Raw genomic sequence first — 18,615 nt, forward strand, 5'->3', positions numbered from 1 at the left:
TCGTTAGCGGATCATCGAGCTTCTCTAATTAGTCCTAGTATTTTTCCCTCTTCCGTTTCTACCTACCTCTTTCAAGCTTTTTAGTTTCTTAAATTTTAGTTTAAGGTGGTGTTCCATGTGTTGTCAGTGATTCGCTCAGTAAGATACAGATTTGCCGTTTCAACTCGATCGGAAACTTATCTTGTGGTGTACATGGAATAACGTTTCAACGATAGAACGAGCTATTATCGAAACAGCAAATTTAGCAACGATAATCGGACGAAACTCGGCGAAGCGTAAGCACGCGTAAACATAATTCGTTCATCTTGACCTAGATACTTTGCGTCTGTTCCGTTGTATTTATAGGAGGAATCTAACCGGGAATTCTCTTTCCATCCGCTTCGATTAGAACTCGAGCGTCGTAATTATCTTCGATCGTGCCATCGATCGACAAATTCGTTATCGTTGTCGTCTCGTGACTCGCATTTATTTCCCTAGCATTCGATCGAATAAAGTACGAACGACGCTTCGATTCTCCTTCGTTCGTGACATCTGTTTCTTCAACGTCTTGCACGGTTTACGTGAGAACGAGGCTTAACGCCGGTTCACGTACAAGAAGCGTTCGATAGGATGTTATTTTTAGTACGACGCTGTCGGTTAGTCGACTAACGAATTATTAATAAATCACCGCCTATTTTTGATTAGGCGGATAGCGTCGATCGACAGACGGGCAAACTACGCGCGAGTTTGCATCTCGCGTAAGTTTGTCGAACGGTTCCACGACTACAGCAAACTCCTGAAACATCGCAAGTTTTCTCTAACGTTCTGCATTCTATAAATTAAAACGTCCGTATCTCTTTCAAGCATTCCACGATAATACGTTGCGTCTTTCGTCGTTTCGCTGTGAATGCAAGATTTTCTTATTCTTCGCGTTTCCAGCGTATGTTAATTGCATTTTACATACTACGATTAACGTATGTTAGTCGTAGAAACCCTCTCGCCATTGTTTGAAAATATAATTGAAAAAATAGAAGTTCGATAGAAGGTTGTTCTATCTATTGGTTTGGCAACTAAGTGGTTGCGGATTTTGTCATTAGGTGGTAATGACAAAATCCGCAACCACTTAGTTGCCAACTCAATAGCAGCTCTACTGCACGATTTAAGCATCGTACCTTGGATATTTCACGTATCTTCCACTTAGTTGCCAATCCAATAGATAGAGCAACCTTCTATCGAATTTCTACTTTTCCAATTATATCTTCAAACAGATGAATTTGCTCGAAGTTAAGCAAAGGTGAGAGGGTTTCTACGATTAACATACGTTAATTGTAGTATGTAAAATGTGATTAACATACGTTGGAGACGCGAAGAATGAGAAAATCCTGCACTTACCACCTAATGACAAAATTTCCAACCACTTAGTTGCCAATAGCAGCTACTGCACGATTTAAGCATCGTACCTTGGATATTTCACGTATCTTCTCGTATTACGAGAATCGTGTGCAATTTTCAAATATCCTATAAATGCATAAATATTCATCCTGCTTGTTATGAAACAAATAGCGAAATACGTTACTCGCCGATGTCTCTCGACAAATCGTTCAAATTTATCGCGAATCGAGTCGAACACCGCTGGGATTATCAATTTGCCATTAGTTTGTACGTCTTGGCAGGATTCGTGCGCGGTTATCGCACATGAGTCAAAAATATTTTTACGAATAAACGATGGTGTTCGTTATCAAGCATCGTAGAGTTAGAGTGGCTACTAATAAAGCGGACGTGTCTACTTAATTAGCACAGAAGGATGATCGTGTGGATTAAACTAGGTCAGGCGAGTGACGCGCTTACATGCCTGACCGGCTAATATTTATTCTTGGCATTGCACGCAGCGGAGATGCTGCAGCCCGTAAAAATATCGTTTACATTTACGCGATTTCCCGAGCGTCGCTTTGTCAACGCGCTTCCGACATTGCTGCACCGCGTGATGCTTGACGCGCAGCTCTCTTGGAAAAAGATCAGAAACTTGTTTGTCGTTAGTTTTAGTTTAACGGATTTACACGGTCTTTCTCATTCGCATAACTTTCATACTCGTCGCATTCCGCGTTATGTTTTCTATTAATATGCAGGGTGGTTGGTAACTGGTGCTACAAGCGTAAAGGGGGCGATTCTACGCGAAAAAAGAAGTCGAAAATATAGAATAAAAATTTTTCGTTCGGGGCTTTGTTTTCGAGAAAATCGACTTTGTATTTTCGCTCGGTACGCGTGCACTTTATCGCGTCTCGTTATAACGGATCTCACTGTAGATCGTTGTCTCGATGGAAAAATTAAAAAAAAAGAATTAAAAAAAAATGTTTATTCTGTATTTTCGACTTCTTTTTTCGCCTAGAATCACCCCCTTTCCGCTCGTACCACCAGTTACCAACCACCCTGTATATTATGGTCGAATATCTTGCGCGTATACGAGCGATCGATAATATTGGTGAAAAGATATATCGTTCTAGACAGTGCAATTTATTCGTACGTGTATATGTCGGATCCAAAAATATGGAATATTCAAATAGTACGGTAATTGTTTGCTGCTATTTGTATGCGATTTTTGTACGAAACGTTCATCGTGCGCGCGTCTTCGGCACCGATACTTCTATTTCTAAATGTTAGAACGTTCGTTAATCCTACGCCGGGTGCGATAGTCGAGCCAAATCCGCAGGAAAACAACTAGTCGGGCTCATGGAACGATCGATCAGGTGTTACGTGTTGGCTTTCAATGGTCCTTTGATCGCGTAAAACACTGGCGGTAAATCGGATAAGAAACACCGAGAAGTCTGTGAAAAATCTGTATTCGACTCGTCGAATCATTTCGAGTATGTACGCAAGCAAATAAGAAACGTAATAGAAAAGGTAAAATTCGTTGCAAGATATAGGAGAGAAAAGATAAATATTCGCTAATTGCTCAAAGCTTCTTAGAAGATAGTAATTCTTGTGCACTTTTTCATTTCCTAATGATTGTTCGATTCCGTTCAATTTTTCCTAAGATAGAACGCTCTATAGAGATTAACGTACGATCGATATCGATTGCTTCGAGAAAGAACGTTCGGAAACGATGGAACTCGTAATTTTCCTCCCTCGAGAACATACTTATCTTGAAAGTTAATATCTTGCATCCAAATGAGATCTCATGGAACGTTGATTCTTAAAGCGAAGCGGAGATAACTTAGCGTGTTCACCTTCGGAAACTTCAGCGTTTGATCGATGGTAATCTTAACGGTCGATGAGAAGCCGGTGCACGTTGCTAATACGAACGTTGCTAATCGCTCGAATGGTCTCGCGATGGAAAGTTAACGAATTAACACTTTGACTGTCACACCAAAATCACACGTTTCGTTGAGGACGCCGCGGCAGTATTTTTATTATTCAAAGCATATAATGGCAAAATAATAACAAATTCACGATATAAGACAACATTCTTCCTCAATGGACCGTTTATCTTATTGGCGGTCACGGCTGACCACTTTACTAACAGTTGATAGCGACATATTATGACAAGGCTTTGTTTATTTCAACAAACCATTCGCATTTGTTATTTCGTCGTAAGCAAAACGTGCAGAATATATTGTTGAAACGTGTAGAAGATATTAGTAAACAGTATTTGCTCATGCTATATACAGGGTGGTTGGTAACTGGTGGTACAAGCGGAAAGGGGGTGATTCTATGGGAAAAAAGAAGTCGAAAATATAGAATAAAATTTTTTTTTTAATTTTTCTATCGAGACAACGATCTACAGTGAGATCCGTTATAACGTACCGCACGCGTACCGAGCGAAGATTCAAAGTGGATTTTCTCGAAAACAAAGCCTCAACCGAAAAATTGTTATTCTATATTTTCGACTTCTTTTTTCGCGTATAATCACCCCCTTTCCGCTTGTACCACCAGTTACCAACCACCCTGTATAATAGTAAGGTATGTGCACACTTGTAACTTTAATTACATGATTATAATAAAGCAGCATTTACGATTATTTTTTAAGCTGTGTTTATAATAATATTCGTAGATTATCCCTCAAAGATATGGATGCAAACACAGTGCACCGTTAGATGCAAGATTCGTTCTTATTTTTTTTTTTATCGATGTTCTAATAAAAATGTTCAATTGTTCAATGGTGCACTTTTCATTTCAAAGTGTCTTCTAATTTATCGGTTATACTCAAAATGCCCTAACTGTCAATTTTCATACAATTTTTGCAATTGTGAGAAATTCAGGCGTTCCGGTTACCAATGGCCAACGTGGCAGTCAAAGTGTTAAGGAGGAAGCGGTTTGACGTAGCCGCGTTCGCGCGTACCAAATCGAGCTCCGACGTGTAAAAGAGTTAACGATTTTAATCGTCCGGGTGTGACCGGGTTCAACGATACGGTCATTCTTCTCGCTAGTCAAATCTGCAAAGCGGCTCGTGAATTTCTTATTTCCATCGGAACTGCACCTGCCGCAGGTGCAGCTGCGAGCCAATGAAATATCGTTTCAGGCCGATGACCAAAAAGTTCACCACGACATCGATGGTTTCGGTGAACATGTTTCGATGGCAACCCCGTTTCCTCTCCAGACTATCTGTCTACATAGTAGCCGTAGTATAGTAGAGTCTTCTCTAACAGCTCAAACTAACAGCATTTTCAGCTAATGGAACAATCGGTTTTCTCGTATTAAATTCCACTCGCTCCACGCTTTGACCACCGTACGCTCTGACAAGCATATAGCACGAGTTCTCGCATACTTTTCGACCGATTAAAAACATTCAAACGGTCGCTCGGAAATCTCGTTCCGATTTACATTTCCACCCGAAATACGTTTATCGAATTATACACGTGGCTTTTCGTTTCACGACATTTCTCCATCTTTCGCGCAATTTGGACGTTCCATCCTTTCGGAAGCTTTCAGGTTTTTCGGCGAGAAACTTCTGATTTTTAACGTCGACCAAAGAGTTAAAAATTGGAAGGAAGTTTAACGAACGTGTAACATTTTATTGGAAATCAACGAGCATATTTAAAGATACTTCTAGTGACGTTTTTTTTAGCGCGATATGCTTGAAAACAATTTCCTCGACGGAGAGGTACTAAGCAAAATTGATCGTTTTATTAAATTCCTTAAAAATCAGAACGAACTTTCCGAGCAATCGATATTATATCTGATACATCGATAATTCTTTCGTATTATTCGAGCATGTAACGTAGAAACGTTTCGTTCATAGCATCCATTGTTGCTCTTTTTTTTTTACTGTTTTATTTAACGGTAGTAGACGTATGTAAGGCGCGAATTGACATTTGCAGTCCCTGAAGTGTTAAATAGAGACGAAGAAACTTGTCATTGTTTATTTGCAATCGCCCCTTATCGTTTTGGCTAGTGGACCTTATAAATCTTTCATCGCGGGTAACCGTGCAAAGCGTAAAGATATGTAGAAACGTAATTCAAAGTATATTCTTACGAAAGTCGCTTTCTTATTGTGTGTCACACCATCGAAGCTCTTATCCAAATACCTGGTTGCGAGAAAGTGCATCCTCGTCGTTTATTTTCGTCTTTCGTGCCACGATGCGTATAACGTACAGTACAGTGGAATCTCATCTGTATCCGAGCAGCTTGCGATTATTCAAATCAAATAGTTTGGATAACGGATAATACAAATTCTCTAGCTGTCCTTCTCGACTCGTCTTATTACTTCGGATAGTAAGATAACAAGGTTTTGAAAAACGGAAGTTGATCAGTTGTTTCCGTATTTCGTTCGACCATCTTCCGTTTCGACACACGACATTTACTTTAAATACAGATAAGCCATCGTATACTATATTCATTCGAAGAATACGCGCGTTTGTATAATAATTAAAGTTAATACGATGGAGCGCGACAGCTTCTACTATAGGGTCTCGTCTACGAGTTTCTGAGTATCTCAAATCCAGCGTTAGTTTGCTCGCGTAAATGAAATACGAATAAACGATATATTGTATTTGTAACTGGAGAGAATATTTATTAGCATAACGAGTTTCGTGTTTGGTTGAAAGAACGTTTGTACAGCAGAAGGTCAGATATTATAGAATATTTGGATAATGGTAATTAGGATACAGGAGGCTTTACCGCACATAGTAGCTGATGCTAACTACGCAACTAGCGAAAACCTTGCGTCGCTAGCATGCATTTACGTAGCATTCGATATCTTATCTTGTACAGTAAACAAGTCGCAACGTTATTGCAGTCCGTTTGAAAAATTCGAGGGAATATTCCTTGTCGCGAATAACGACGACGCAGTACAAATTTTCTATCGCTCGTTATCTTAAAAGGAGAAAAAAAGCAATTGCGAAAAGCGAAGATTATCGAACGTGAAAAATGAATAATTCACACGATAATTGAGCCTGTTAACTGGCGCGTTTCTTAATAAGAAATTAAAAGGTGCTTAAGAAGAATTATGTATATCGGTTAAAAGTACATGCCGGTACTTTCGATACGAATACGGTAATGCGTTAAAAAGTAGTAATGAAAGAGTAACAAATGTTTGCTCAAATGGATGAACGAAGCAACGCAGCGTGTAAATTTGAAAAAAATCCATTCGAACATTTACGAGATATGTTAACACGATTTTACTTCCACTATTTGTTTGCTATTTGTTCCGAATAATCCAACAAAGTTGATCGTATTACGGTAAACATCGAATTGTCGATTCAACTCGTCTAAAGTTGAATTGTACATATTTTAATACGCTTACGTGTTACAAAAAAAAAAAAAAAAAAAAAAAAAAGAGAGAGAGAGAAGAAAAAAGAAAGGATTGGATCGATTCATTTTTATCCACGCTAGATACAATATTTCAATACTCGCGTGTTCTGTACAGAATGCTGCAGTTTAAAACGCGTGCTTGGATTTTACAATGAATTGAATTTTCTTTCGTCCTTCCATTGTTATTAACATTTATGTACGCTGCATACAGAACAGACTTAAATTGAATCCGAGCTTCCCATAGAAATTACGTAACGCTACAAAATAAATCGCTACGAACCTTCGAACTCAAATTTTCTCAATTTCCGAATGGACCAGTTGCTGCTTGCATAACAAGATCCAATTATTTTCTTCGACAATGTTTCGAAGCTCGTCGCTGGCTAGTTATCGTGCGACAAGGTCAATAATAGGCCGGTCGTCGGATGTTATCTTCGTGAATCGTAGTAAATAGCCTACTGATACGAGCAATGGTTATTTATTGTCGCGTATCTTAGTAATGTAGTAGAACGTCGTTCGTCACTCGTTCGTTGGATTCAAAACTCGAACGCGTTCGAATCTTTTACGCGCAATGACTGGCGAAAGTGTTGGAAAACTCGTAGAAGCTTCCCGTGTACGATATATCGTACAAAACGTTCTGAAATTTCATAACGAGACACGACTATCGTGATAATATCGACAAAATTTCAAACGGATTTCTAAGAGAATTTATATGGAAGTTACGAGGCATTTGTTGCAAACACGCATTTCGCGAACAAGATATATTAATAAACCGGAAGATACGGTGCTTACAGATCGCTTGAGGCTATCATTCGATCTGTTTGAGACTACTGTTCGTGCTGTATATCGATTTCTCATTAAGTATATGTTTGCGACAATATCTTCAGAAGAAATATCCCAGAAGGCAATCGGTGTAAATTTCTTTGTATCGTTTCTTCCTTATATCGTCTCGTTAAAAGAATTGCAATCAACGGAACAATTTAATCGTTGTAACAGATTCGCTGTTCGGTGAAATTATAATTATTGAACTGTCTCGTTGACGAAGGTTCTAGCTTCGGCTAACGAAAAAGTATTAGGTTTTCCGTTGAAGTGTCCTTCTTTTACAGACACGTCTTTTGCAACAATGCATCTTTATACAAACATGAAACCTAATCTGTCGAACGTTGTGATCTTTATTTTGATAGAACAAAATAGATCATACGTAATTCGATAAAATAATATAAAACGAACAATATTGTGCATCCATTATTTCCTTATAGAACGAAAGAAACTTTTCGGACGACCTAATATTTACATACGTTCGTTCCCATTCGTTTTCCACACATTTCGTGTGTTACTATTGCGTTGGCAACTAAGTGATTACGGATAATGACAAAATCCGCAATCACTTAGTTGCCAACACAATATTACAATCGCGGTAGTCGTGTCTCGTTACGGTGCTAACGAAATTCCACAAAAATTCGTATACTCTACCAAATGTCCAAATTGGACAAATTGTGAATGTGAAATTTTAAATAAAAAAAAAAATTCGTATAATTTCGTTATAATTAAGGTGGTCGTTGGTGAATGTGTCCACGAGAAATACTCTTAATGTTCAACGATAAAGTTTATCAAACTATCAACAACTAAGAACAATTAACGATTAACAATTAACTATCAGGAGTCAATAATCCGTTTCTCTAATTGTGTTTGCTTTGCTACGACGCTTAACCTTTCGCACTTCGCAGCTCCGGGCAGAATGAATCTTTGGTTCGAAACCAACGGATTCTTTTCTTTGTTGTCCCTCGATATCCCCACTACGCACGCGGTTATTAGATGTCCGCGACGGTTGCCGCGTATGCAATCTTCCGAATATTCGGCGAAAGAACCATAGGAATATCGATGGTACATTAGGCATGTTGGTCTTACGCTTTGAAGGTATAGCGCTTTGTATCGCGAAGCCGTTGGAAAGTTTGGTAACTGGTGGTACAAGCGGAAAGGGGCTGATTCTACGCGAAAAAAGAAGTCGAAAATATAGAATAAACATTTTTCGTTTGAGGCTTTGTTTTCGAGAAAATCGACTTTGAATCTTCGTTCGGTACGCGTGCGGTACGTTATAACGGATCTCACTGTAGATCGTTGTCTCGATGGAAAAATTAAAAAAAAATAAAAAAAAAATTTTTATTCTATATTATCTAACCTAACCCCCTTCCCGCTTGTACCACCAGTTACCAACCACCCTGTATAATATATAATATATATACAATATATATCGAAAATATAGACGCACGCGTACCGATCGAAAATTCAAAGTCGATTTTCTCGAAAACAAAGCCTCAGACGAAAAATTTTTATTCTATATTTTCGACTTCTTTTTTCGCGTAGAATCACCCCCTTTCCGCTTGTACCACCAGTTACCAACCACCCTGTATATATTATAATATAATATAATAATTTCGTTTCGTTACGCATTTCGTATAAGTTGTACAAGATAGTCGTAAGAGAAGTCTTCTGCGGTAAGCGTTCGAATATACCTTCGCGAGCTCGTGTGCGACGAGTAGGAAACAGATCGCATTGATGCGCGCGGTTCCTGTGATCAAATGTGAGCGCAAAAAGATTCGTTTAAACTGCACGTTGGTCTCATTGTATCGGTGCATTTCGTTGGCTGGCTTTGTAGGTGATGCGCGACGCACACGTGTTTCGTACGAACCAACGAATCTTTGAATAGCATCCATTTTCCGAGAAAGTAATTCAGCATTGATTTAACCGCGTGGGTGTTCATCGAGAGGTGGATGGCGCAATAAAAAGAGAGTATCAGAAATTGTGCCATAACGATTTTCAGCGAGCGCCTCTTTAGATACAGCGGCTCTATTTTTGACCAAGCGAATTCGTTCAATTGCAATAGGTTTCGCGCGTCATTCGCGTGCGAGAACGCAGCCGAACCAACAGGCAAACGTCCAGCTCGGTGCTTCGTTTCTTCGCGAGAAATTCTCCTTTCCACTGATCTCGTCGTTTTCGTTTGCTATCGTCGGATAAACGCAGCGATCGATTACACGTCTAAGGATTCTTACAAAAATCGATAGATCCCTGTAACGTATAATCGTGGAAAAAGTAATTACAATTAATCGCAAATAATCGTAAGAATGGAGAAGTTTCGTGGTAAGACAGCGCGTAAGATAAGACAATGGGTCGAGAAAATTGCGTTAAAAGCTTTACGTCTATCTTCTGGATATTGGCTACGATTGGATTGCTAATTAAAACAGATCTTAAGGAACTTTGTATAAAAGTAATGGGTATAAAGTTCATCGAGAGATATTACAACAAACGATAGTAAGTAATAGTTGGAATATTTGAATGGAAAATGCGTTCGGTACGTACGTATCTACGATAGATGAGAAATCTCGTCAGTTTTGAATAATCGTGAACCTGTTGCGTTTTATTCGGAGCAGAGAAACGCAGTGAAATAAGATGGCCTGTTAAAAGAGGTAGTAGTTTATTTATTGCCTAGAGAAAAAACGTAGTAAACATAGTAAGCTGTAAAAGTTACGCGTAGTAATACAGTGGTAAATACGACCCTCGCGATAAAATGATGAGAAAATAAACTCAGCTGCGCTGCAAAATGTCCGTTGACGCGAATCACCGATTCGCAAGGAAGAAATACCGAATTAATATTACGATAGAATTGAAGCAGAGAAATATCATCGAGCTCGTGACGTTGAGGTTCTTTCGAGTGATTTGTTGTATGTCGATCTTCTGACTGGAGTGAGAACGATCAGCAAGCTACCACCACTGTAGGACAAAGTTCAAAATCGAATTATTCGATCAACAGATTTGTGAAAACAGTTGAAGTTATTCGTTTATACGAACCATACTCGCTCTTGCTACAGTTTATCGATTACTTGCTGTATAAGACGGCGATAAAATATTTTAACGGTAATTTGGTTGTTCGTGTACCGTTCGTTATGACACTCCTTCGTAACGAAAGGGTTAAAATTATACAATCGACATCGGGGCACGTACATCGTCACCCTTCAACGTGTACGAACGTTTCGAATTTTGTAGAAAAATGCGCGAAAAGATTACATTTTTTCTTTCATCGAAAACAGTTATTTCAGATGAGTCCGCGAGAAGGAAGAAAAATAAAAGATTTGGAAAAAATGATATCACGAAGTTATATTAAAAACACGAAATGCTTTACTCGAGCGCACTTAGATGTACGTGCTAACAAAAATTATGTACCCGTGTTCCACGCGTGAATGCAACTTTCTTTCGTATAGAGAATTTTCTTGATCTAAAAATTATATTTACCATCGAATGGATCAATTATTTTCGTCGTCTTAAACGTCTTTGTTTTTTTTTTTTAAATATACGACAAAAAGTTTTATTTCGGAATTAAATAGTCGTTTCCTGGCCGTTAGAGGGTTTCTGGGGATTTCGAGAGATCGCGTTATCTTTTTAAACTTAAGCACGGTATATTTTCTCGTATGCGGCGGATGTTTGGACAATTTCAACGACCTATAATGCAAATACATACAATGTCAAATAAAGAACTAAAAGTAAAGGAGCGAAGGAGTAAAACGACGAGTCTTACGTCATAAGACGCGCTGGAAGTGGTGTCCGTTTGCATTGACGTAACATTGCAATCATTAAATTACTAAAGCTCGTACATTTGTTATCAGTGCTGTACAACCTCTGTAAATGAAGTTTCTTCGTATCTCTGAAAATAATTAAGTAACATAATTAGAAGATACGAGTGGCTCGCAGGAAGTCGCATCTATCGATTAATCCCATAAATAAAGTTGAAAAGGCTCTGACTTCTGAAAGATTGATACGATCGAAGCTGGTGATTTTATCTTGTACACATTTTTATATGCGCTAAGGATTAATCCATTTGCACGTGGAGATTTTAATATTTCTTTCTATCAGCTCTTCTAATTAATAACCGATTATGTCGCTATAAATCACGACTACTTGCTTTCAGTGAGATTAATTTATATCTTTGGGAACAATTTCTTGATGATTACAAGGGAGAGGAGTTGATAAAAGAAATTCGTCCTTTGATCCATTGTAGACTCGTTAAAATTGACAGATCTTTTCTTGGAATGAAATGTTCCACGAATTTCTTATTTGGGAAACCAAGGTAACGACTAATCGTCTGAATCTTTTCTACCATCCAAACGTTCGTTTCTTTCTTCGCGTATAACGTGCCCGAAAATCGCATAAATCGATTACACGAGTATCCTTTTTTTTTCTTTTTCTTTTTACGAACGTTATATCCCAACGTTGAGAAATTTAATTAATATAATTAGAAATTTCTGGTTCTGTACTACCCCTCTTGGTTAAAATATCTTATCTGCTATTTCGAAACCGAAGGAGTTTGTTTATCACTCAATGTAAATTATTCGGTCAGTGTTTCGTACCAGCTTCCATCATGATATAACTTTATTAGGAAAACGAAGAAGCACGAGGAACATCAAACGTTCCGATATGTCTTGAGAAACGAAAAAATGCCACGTTTTAGCCCAAAGAGAGCAATATAGTTACGTAATGTAATTTTTCCTGTGCAAATGCACGCGAGCCGTAGTTCTCGTACTCGAACGGCAGATATTAAAATCGAGCGAAGTCTCATCCTTCCACATACAGCGTATCGCTCGGGATATAGTGTTCCACGTGTACGTCCTGCCCCGTGCTTCAGGGGCAAAGGACTCTGCCTCTGTCTTACCTTCTCTACGATATTCTCCGCGTGTCTCTTCTTCTGGATGTGCATGGATACGTACACACGTATATATGAAATGTCCGCGATATCTATAAACTCTCGGTGAACTTTCGCGATTACATTTCCGCGAAGGAATGTCGCCTGTGCTTCGAGATATCGTTAAGGAAGAAGAGTTCGATGCTACGAAGATCCGCGCCGAGGTGGAGATGCTTGATAAACTCAGCCATTCGACTACCAAAACAACGGTTCCCGCGTCCGATCGATATACGTGCTCGTTCAAACGAATATTCCCGTTTCCCAAAGGAGCTACAATGAAGCGTGATCGTTGAATCGCGGATATTTATGTAAATTCGTTTTTTTTTCTTTTTTTTTTTTTATAAAAGCAGATAGAGGAATAGAATCTAAGCAGTTTCTTTTACATACTAAATATCGCGGATAGGCAGGGCAAAACTGTATATTTTATACGTGCTTTTGCATATTACGCGCAGTTTTCTCTGCATTTTTTGCGCTTACAAATTTTACATAAACGCATAAAAACTCGCGGTCTAGTAACGACGATCGTGGTCGATTCGACGCATTTTACGATCAACGAAGACACGCGGACGATTCTTCTTGAAAGGCGTCATCGCACCTGTGCTTTTGTGTGTGCTTGGGGCGTTGGTCTTACAGCTTATCGTTATATCACCCTGGTATCAGCGTCAAGTTTTTAGTTTGCAACTACGAGGGACGATAAGTGGAATGCCTTTTAACACGTTCTCTGTTCTATAGTTTTCGTGAAATTTCTAATTCGATTCACGTAGGAACCGGCGATCGCTGTCATTTATTTTATATGCACGGGATATATCGGTGGTTGTAATCGATCAATGGCAACTGATGCAATATGTATGTTAATTCACTCGACCGAGGCTAAGGTGTCGAAGACACAGTTTTTTGACTCTTCCGATTACGAAGCAGTTTATCCTTGAGTCTTTTCGATATCAATATCCAGACTTTCGCACGTATAATTTAATCGCACCGTTGTCTTTGTAGCTATGTAAACTCTTCCAATCGCGAATAATGTTGTTCTCTGACGATACCAGGTCCCTTCTTGTCGATATGGGCTGTTACCTTATCGATTTAACACACCTACGGCATTGAGGCGTAAGTTGTCGTTTGTTTCAGCACGATACATTATCTAAGTGCTTTACGGTGTATTTAACGCGCTCTGTCGCTGTTACAAATTTTCCCAAGAAATACAATTATTCTTTAATTTCAAATCCATCCGTAAGAATTGACATTATGGGTCATCAGTGTCCCCTCCGTCCTATAGCGTTATCGGCGTGTCTAACGTCAGTAACCACATAACCCCACGGAATTTAACGCGTCAAGCGGTTAAAGAAATGTCCGTGCTCCCCTAAAACGTGATATATATCACGCCGTTACGGTAGAACGTTGATTAACCAGGAACAACAGCTTCTGAATGGAAACGTAGCAATTTCCTTCAACTTCTGCTCATACGAAGGGGCACCGTGAAATTCTCCATTAATCAACGTCTCGATCATCGATCGTCGATCGTTCCTCTAATAATCGAGGATTTGCTGTGCCAATATCGCAGCAACCCTTCGATTGCGCGGCAGACACGCAGGGGCAGCTTCGAGCTAAAGAGGAGCCGAACACGATCGGACACCTTCTAAATGGACATCGATCGAGCGTGAAGAAAGAAGACAGACGTCTCACGATTCGCAGATAATAATCGGACAGAGACGGCAGAGTAAAACGAAATTGGTAGGTGAGCGTCGTTAACCGGCGCTCGCTGCTCGAGAGAAGAAGAGTCGTGGAACGACGGGCGGTCGCGCGTGCACCGTCACGGCCCACAGTTTCGTCGTCGTTGATCACGAACGTGTCGATCGTCGACCAGACCAAACACATGCACACACCTTGGGGTTATCCTCGTGTAACCGTTGCTCCTCTCTTTCGCTCTCGCACTGTGCCTTCCTGTCTTTCTCTTTGCTCTCTTTCCCGTAGACTCGTGCATTCCTCCGTCCACGGGCACGGTTTACCCTACGCTCGACCAGGAACAACCCCCGAAAATCAGCCCCTGAACGAACAAAGAGTCTAGTGTCTAGACGGCTGGATATTACCGGCGGCGACGACATGCACACCGTGTATCGCATTTTCTTTGTTTCTTTCGGTCGTTCGATACGCCTCTGCCTAGTTGCTGCCTCGGCTTCGTATTTTTAATGCGCCATATAATGTCAGCCTCTAACGCGCACCTAGGAAGGTTTGACTATCGCGCTACGTGGTAGATACGTATCTGGATCGCGTTATGCGGCATGATTGCTTTTCAAGCGATTTTCCAAAATGTTCAGACAGCTAAATAGATAGGGTTTTGGGTTCGTTTCAGCGGTTCGTTTTTCTTACATCGATCGTCGTTCGTTGTACGCTATATCAGTCAGAAGCGACGATGGATCTTTGAAGATCTCAAGTGGTAGGATTATTGAACTGGTTCCGAAGGATCGATTAGCCTGACGCGGTTAATCACCGACTAAAACATTGGAATTATACATGTTATTATTATGTTACATATATTATCTATGTTACATAGAATGTAAGAATTTCAAGAGGAAAATTACGCGTTATCGTTAGTTGAGACTAGTCGTTGAAAGTTTGCGGTGGGAAAATTCGATACTGTTGATTCGTGTGATAATTTAAAGTTAAATGGTTTGCTGAAGTCAAAACATCGTTAAAAAATAGGGAAACGTTGAAAAGTTACTTCGTTAAAATATCAGAGCTCGTTAAAAAGTCGCTCTTTCAAGTTGCTTCTCTCGTAATATCTTATTACGTGTAATTGTTCCCTGCGGCCAAACACCGTACATACGTAGAATTACGAAGAGAAGCTACGTAAGAACGACAAAAGACGACGATAGTTTAAGAATAACGTTGCACGAATTTTCGTTTCGTTATTAAAAAATCTGTGCGTTCCATCGTCGATCGAACAGAGTGCTTCTTGTTGGTTCTCGTATCGAAACGAAGAAACAATCGACTAATGGATAATCTTCTTTTTTAACTACAAGGAAAATCTGATCGTTGGATATTAAATAACGTACTCTGTGATAGCTGAACGACGATAAGACGTAAAAATGTTTGTGATTCGATCGAAAGAGACCCATACGTCGCGCAATTGTTCATCCGCGAGCTTGAAGCGGTTTTAAAACGAGTGCATCGCACGTAAGTTGCTTCTCGTCACCTTATCAGTTCTGTTGTATAGCGCACACACAGCGCAACGTAGCGATAGTAGAACGATGTCGACGACCCGATGTATCAACACAGACCTACCTGACGCCAGCTTCTAGATACAGACGTCTATCTATAAACTCGTGTGTCTCCGTACTGTGTCGAGCTACCTCGAAACCATGGAGAACCCTTACGGTCCCATTCTATAGAATTCGAACTGTCGATCGATAACTTTCTTCGATAATTCGTCCTCGATATCGGAATCTTTTTGCCGGCGCGTGCTTGCGAATCGACACGACTACGTTTTTTCGTTGTCTTTCTTGCGTCGTGAAATACACGCGTTTCCTCTTTTCTTTTTCTTCTTGGTTTTATCTACGTATCTTGGAGCGCGAATAAGTTTGGATTCGAAATATACCGAAAGCGAATTGGACAGTCAGTTTCTCGTATTTTCAGTTTTCAGTTGGGAGTTTGCTTTCGTGTTAGGATGTTGTACGACGAAGTGGATGAGCGACGTAAACATATTATTTCCTTTTTATTTTTCAAAAATTTAGATAAATAGAGGAAAGAATATAAACGTTTGCCAAGTACTGGTCGATTCTATTTTCTAGATGTTTTTTTAATCTTAGCATAACTTTTCTATTAATACATCTGACGGGTTGAAAATTACAGTAGTGTAAGTCAACGTATTTCGACTCTTAAAAGCATCATCTCTCGAGTCTCGTAATTAAGTTACAACTTTATTCTCAACCGCGGTACGTTTTTACGACCTGGAAAAATATAACGAACTTTCTACGGTAATAAACAGGAGAAGAGAATCGTTTCGTGAAAAAAGTAGCTATGGTCTGACTTACGTTATTCCGATTCTCAGCCATTCATACGACTACCCTATACGATGGAACAAGAAACCTCGAGTACGTAAATAGGGTATCACGAAACATTCGCGATAAACGTATTCGACTTGTCCCAAGACACTGGAAAGTGCAGTGAACGCGAGGAAATATAAAGAATACCACTGTACCGTGGCCGCGTCGAAGCGAACCGATTCCGACTGTTCCGGATATTGTAACGAAAGTCAATATTCCTTAAAGAACGGTTTTATCGATAAGAGCGATAAACAGAACCGTTCACCCTGCTCGATCGCACGAAATATCGTCGGTACGAAGACGGACACGCCGAGAAGAGAAAAGGAGGAAACGTTTTCCTGCACTTACTTTCTTTCCTTTTCGTTTATACGATCCGACGTTTGTTTTCGGAAACCATCGAACAACAGGCTGCTCATCTGTAAGTTGGACGAGGAATTCTCCGTGCGATAGAGTAAAAGCAAATCTGTAATGCGACTGTGCGGAATTGGCTGAACGCGAACAAAGGCACCGTTGATCCTGAGCAGCATCGGTTGATTGTTTCGAATTAGCGTTGTTATTCGAGAGAATACGCAATCGGCCCACGCCACTTGATGTTTTGTTCGCGACCACCGACTGAAATTACTTGGATTATGCGTTGCATCGATGAACATTGTCGGTTTCCATTTAACGCCATCGTTTCCTTGGCAAGTTACACGTATAACGGAGGCATGCGCTCGTTTTGATAGCTTCCTTAGTACGATCTTGACGAGATTCCCTTCCGAACAAGGTTTAGACTGCTTTGACAGTGGAAATGTGGCGTGGGCGTTCATGCAATACGTCTTCGATCGTATCTTGGTCTGTGGTTATGCGAATTGCAGGTAGACAGGTAGATATCGTACGATTTGATGGATCAGGTACTTCGTTATTAATCAGATCGACTGCGATTGACACGATTCTTTATATGTATTTCACTATATCGAGCGAAGCGAGCTACGGTGAATTTAATTAATTATAGACTTTCTTGTGGTGGCATATGTTCGTTGCAGGATTTATTGGAATATGTATATCGATGTTCATAATTTATCAGATAGATTTTGAAGGAAATGTTCATCGGTTAGTTTGCAAGGTCTCGAGGTAGATCCTAAGTACGGTTTCCTCGATATGCTATAATTTAGTATGGTCAATAAATAAACGGCTAATACATGTTAACGTTATTTCGCGTTATACGTATCCAGGGTAATTTCGTTTTAGACTCACAGTCTGACACGTAGTTACCATCCAATATAACGATTTAAAGCGGGAAAGATAGGGTACAAAATATAAATAATGAAATTAATTTATGTAATTTTTATACATGGTACGCGTGAATCTAAAGAGAATAGACAACGTTTCCTTGATTTAATCCAAATCGAGAATAAACTTTTTAAAGTAACACGCAAGTCGGATCGACTAATTCCATCGAAAATAATCGCTAAACGTCAATCGTATATTCCGATGCTAAATTCAAGAAACTTTTTAGAAAATAGAAAATCAGCATCTACCATACTTTTTATACACTAAAACGAAAAAAAAAAAAAAGAAAGATACGTATCTCGTTCCACACATCTTGTCATTGTAAGGAAAAAGTATACCTTTACATCAGATATTCATTGAACCAGTACAAGAATATATGCATGAAAATCAACAGTGTATCGAACCTTTTTCACTTCAAGGTTCGACGAATAATTCTCAACCCGATCGACATGTGGCACATCCTTTCGGGAAAGTCTTCAGACATCGAACGTTTGATCGAATAAATTCCGTGCTATTGAAAGAGAAAGGAAAGTGTGTAATAGATCTTCTCGGAGTAATATCACGAGCGATCTTACAGTTGCCAACGACTCACTGAAAAATCTTAAATTCTTTCTCTTGAATCCTACTTCATCTATTATTCATGACCTGCAATTTTTTATCGTATTCGCAATATTTTCGACGTTACAAATTCGACCAACTTTGTTGCAAATAGTTCGTGACAGGATCTGTCGATCGATCTTCACGTTGAATTGATTGCAATGATTCAGACACGTGTCATTTTTGCTATATATTAGCGCCGGTAATTATCATTTTTTTTTGTATTATCAAGCAATCAACTGTCATCGCCGT

General features: G+C 39.5%; 2 protein-coding genes across 2 annotated transcripts in view; one reads left to right on the top strand and one right to left on the bottom strand.

Moving 5' to 3' along the window:
* The window catches only part of LOC126863805 (circadian locomoter output cycles protein kaput-like), a 93,234-nt gene that overhangs the window by 2,640 nt on the left and 71,979 nt on the right, over positions 1 to 18,615 (top strand). The gene's annotated exons all lie outside the window — the stretch shown is intronic.
* Positions 10,046 to 17,023, bottom strand: LOC126864037 (uncharacterized). Its single transcript, XM_050614960.1, has 3 exons — positions 16,843 to 17,023; positions 11,294 to 11,419; positions 10,046 to 11,217 (listed from the first exon to the last, which is right to left on the bottom strand). The coding sequence occupies exons 1-3, from the start codon at positions 17,019 to 17,021 to the stop codon at positions 11,040 to 11,042; spliced, it is 483 nt and encodes a 160-aa protein (XP_050470917.1). The 5' UTR covers positions 17,022 to 17,023; the 3' UTR covers positions 10,046 to 11,039.

Source organism: Bombus huntii, chromosome 1, assembly GCF_024542735.1.
Source record: "Bombus huntii isolate Logan2020A chromosome 1, iyBomHunt1.1, whole genome shotgun sequence".
NCBI lineage: Eukaryota > Metazoa > Arthropoda > Insecta > Hymenoptera > Apidae > Bombus > Bombus huntii.

Coding starts and splice junctions, on each gene's coding strand:
- LOC126864037 (XM_050614960.1), bottom strand. CDS start 17,021: ATGCTGCTCAGGATCAACGGTGCCTTTGTTCGCGTTCAGCCAATTCCG. Junction 11,420..16,842: donor ATAAACGAAAAGGAAAGAAA/GTAAGTGCAGGA, acceptor AATTATTTTCAG/AGATACGAAGAAACTTCATT. Junction 11,218..11,293: donor CTTCCAGCGCGTCTTATGAC/GTAAGACTCGTC, acceptor TTTGCATTATAG/GTCGTTGAAATTGTCCAAAC.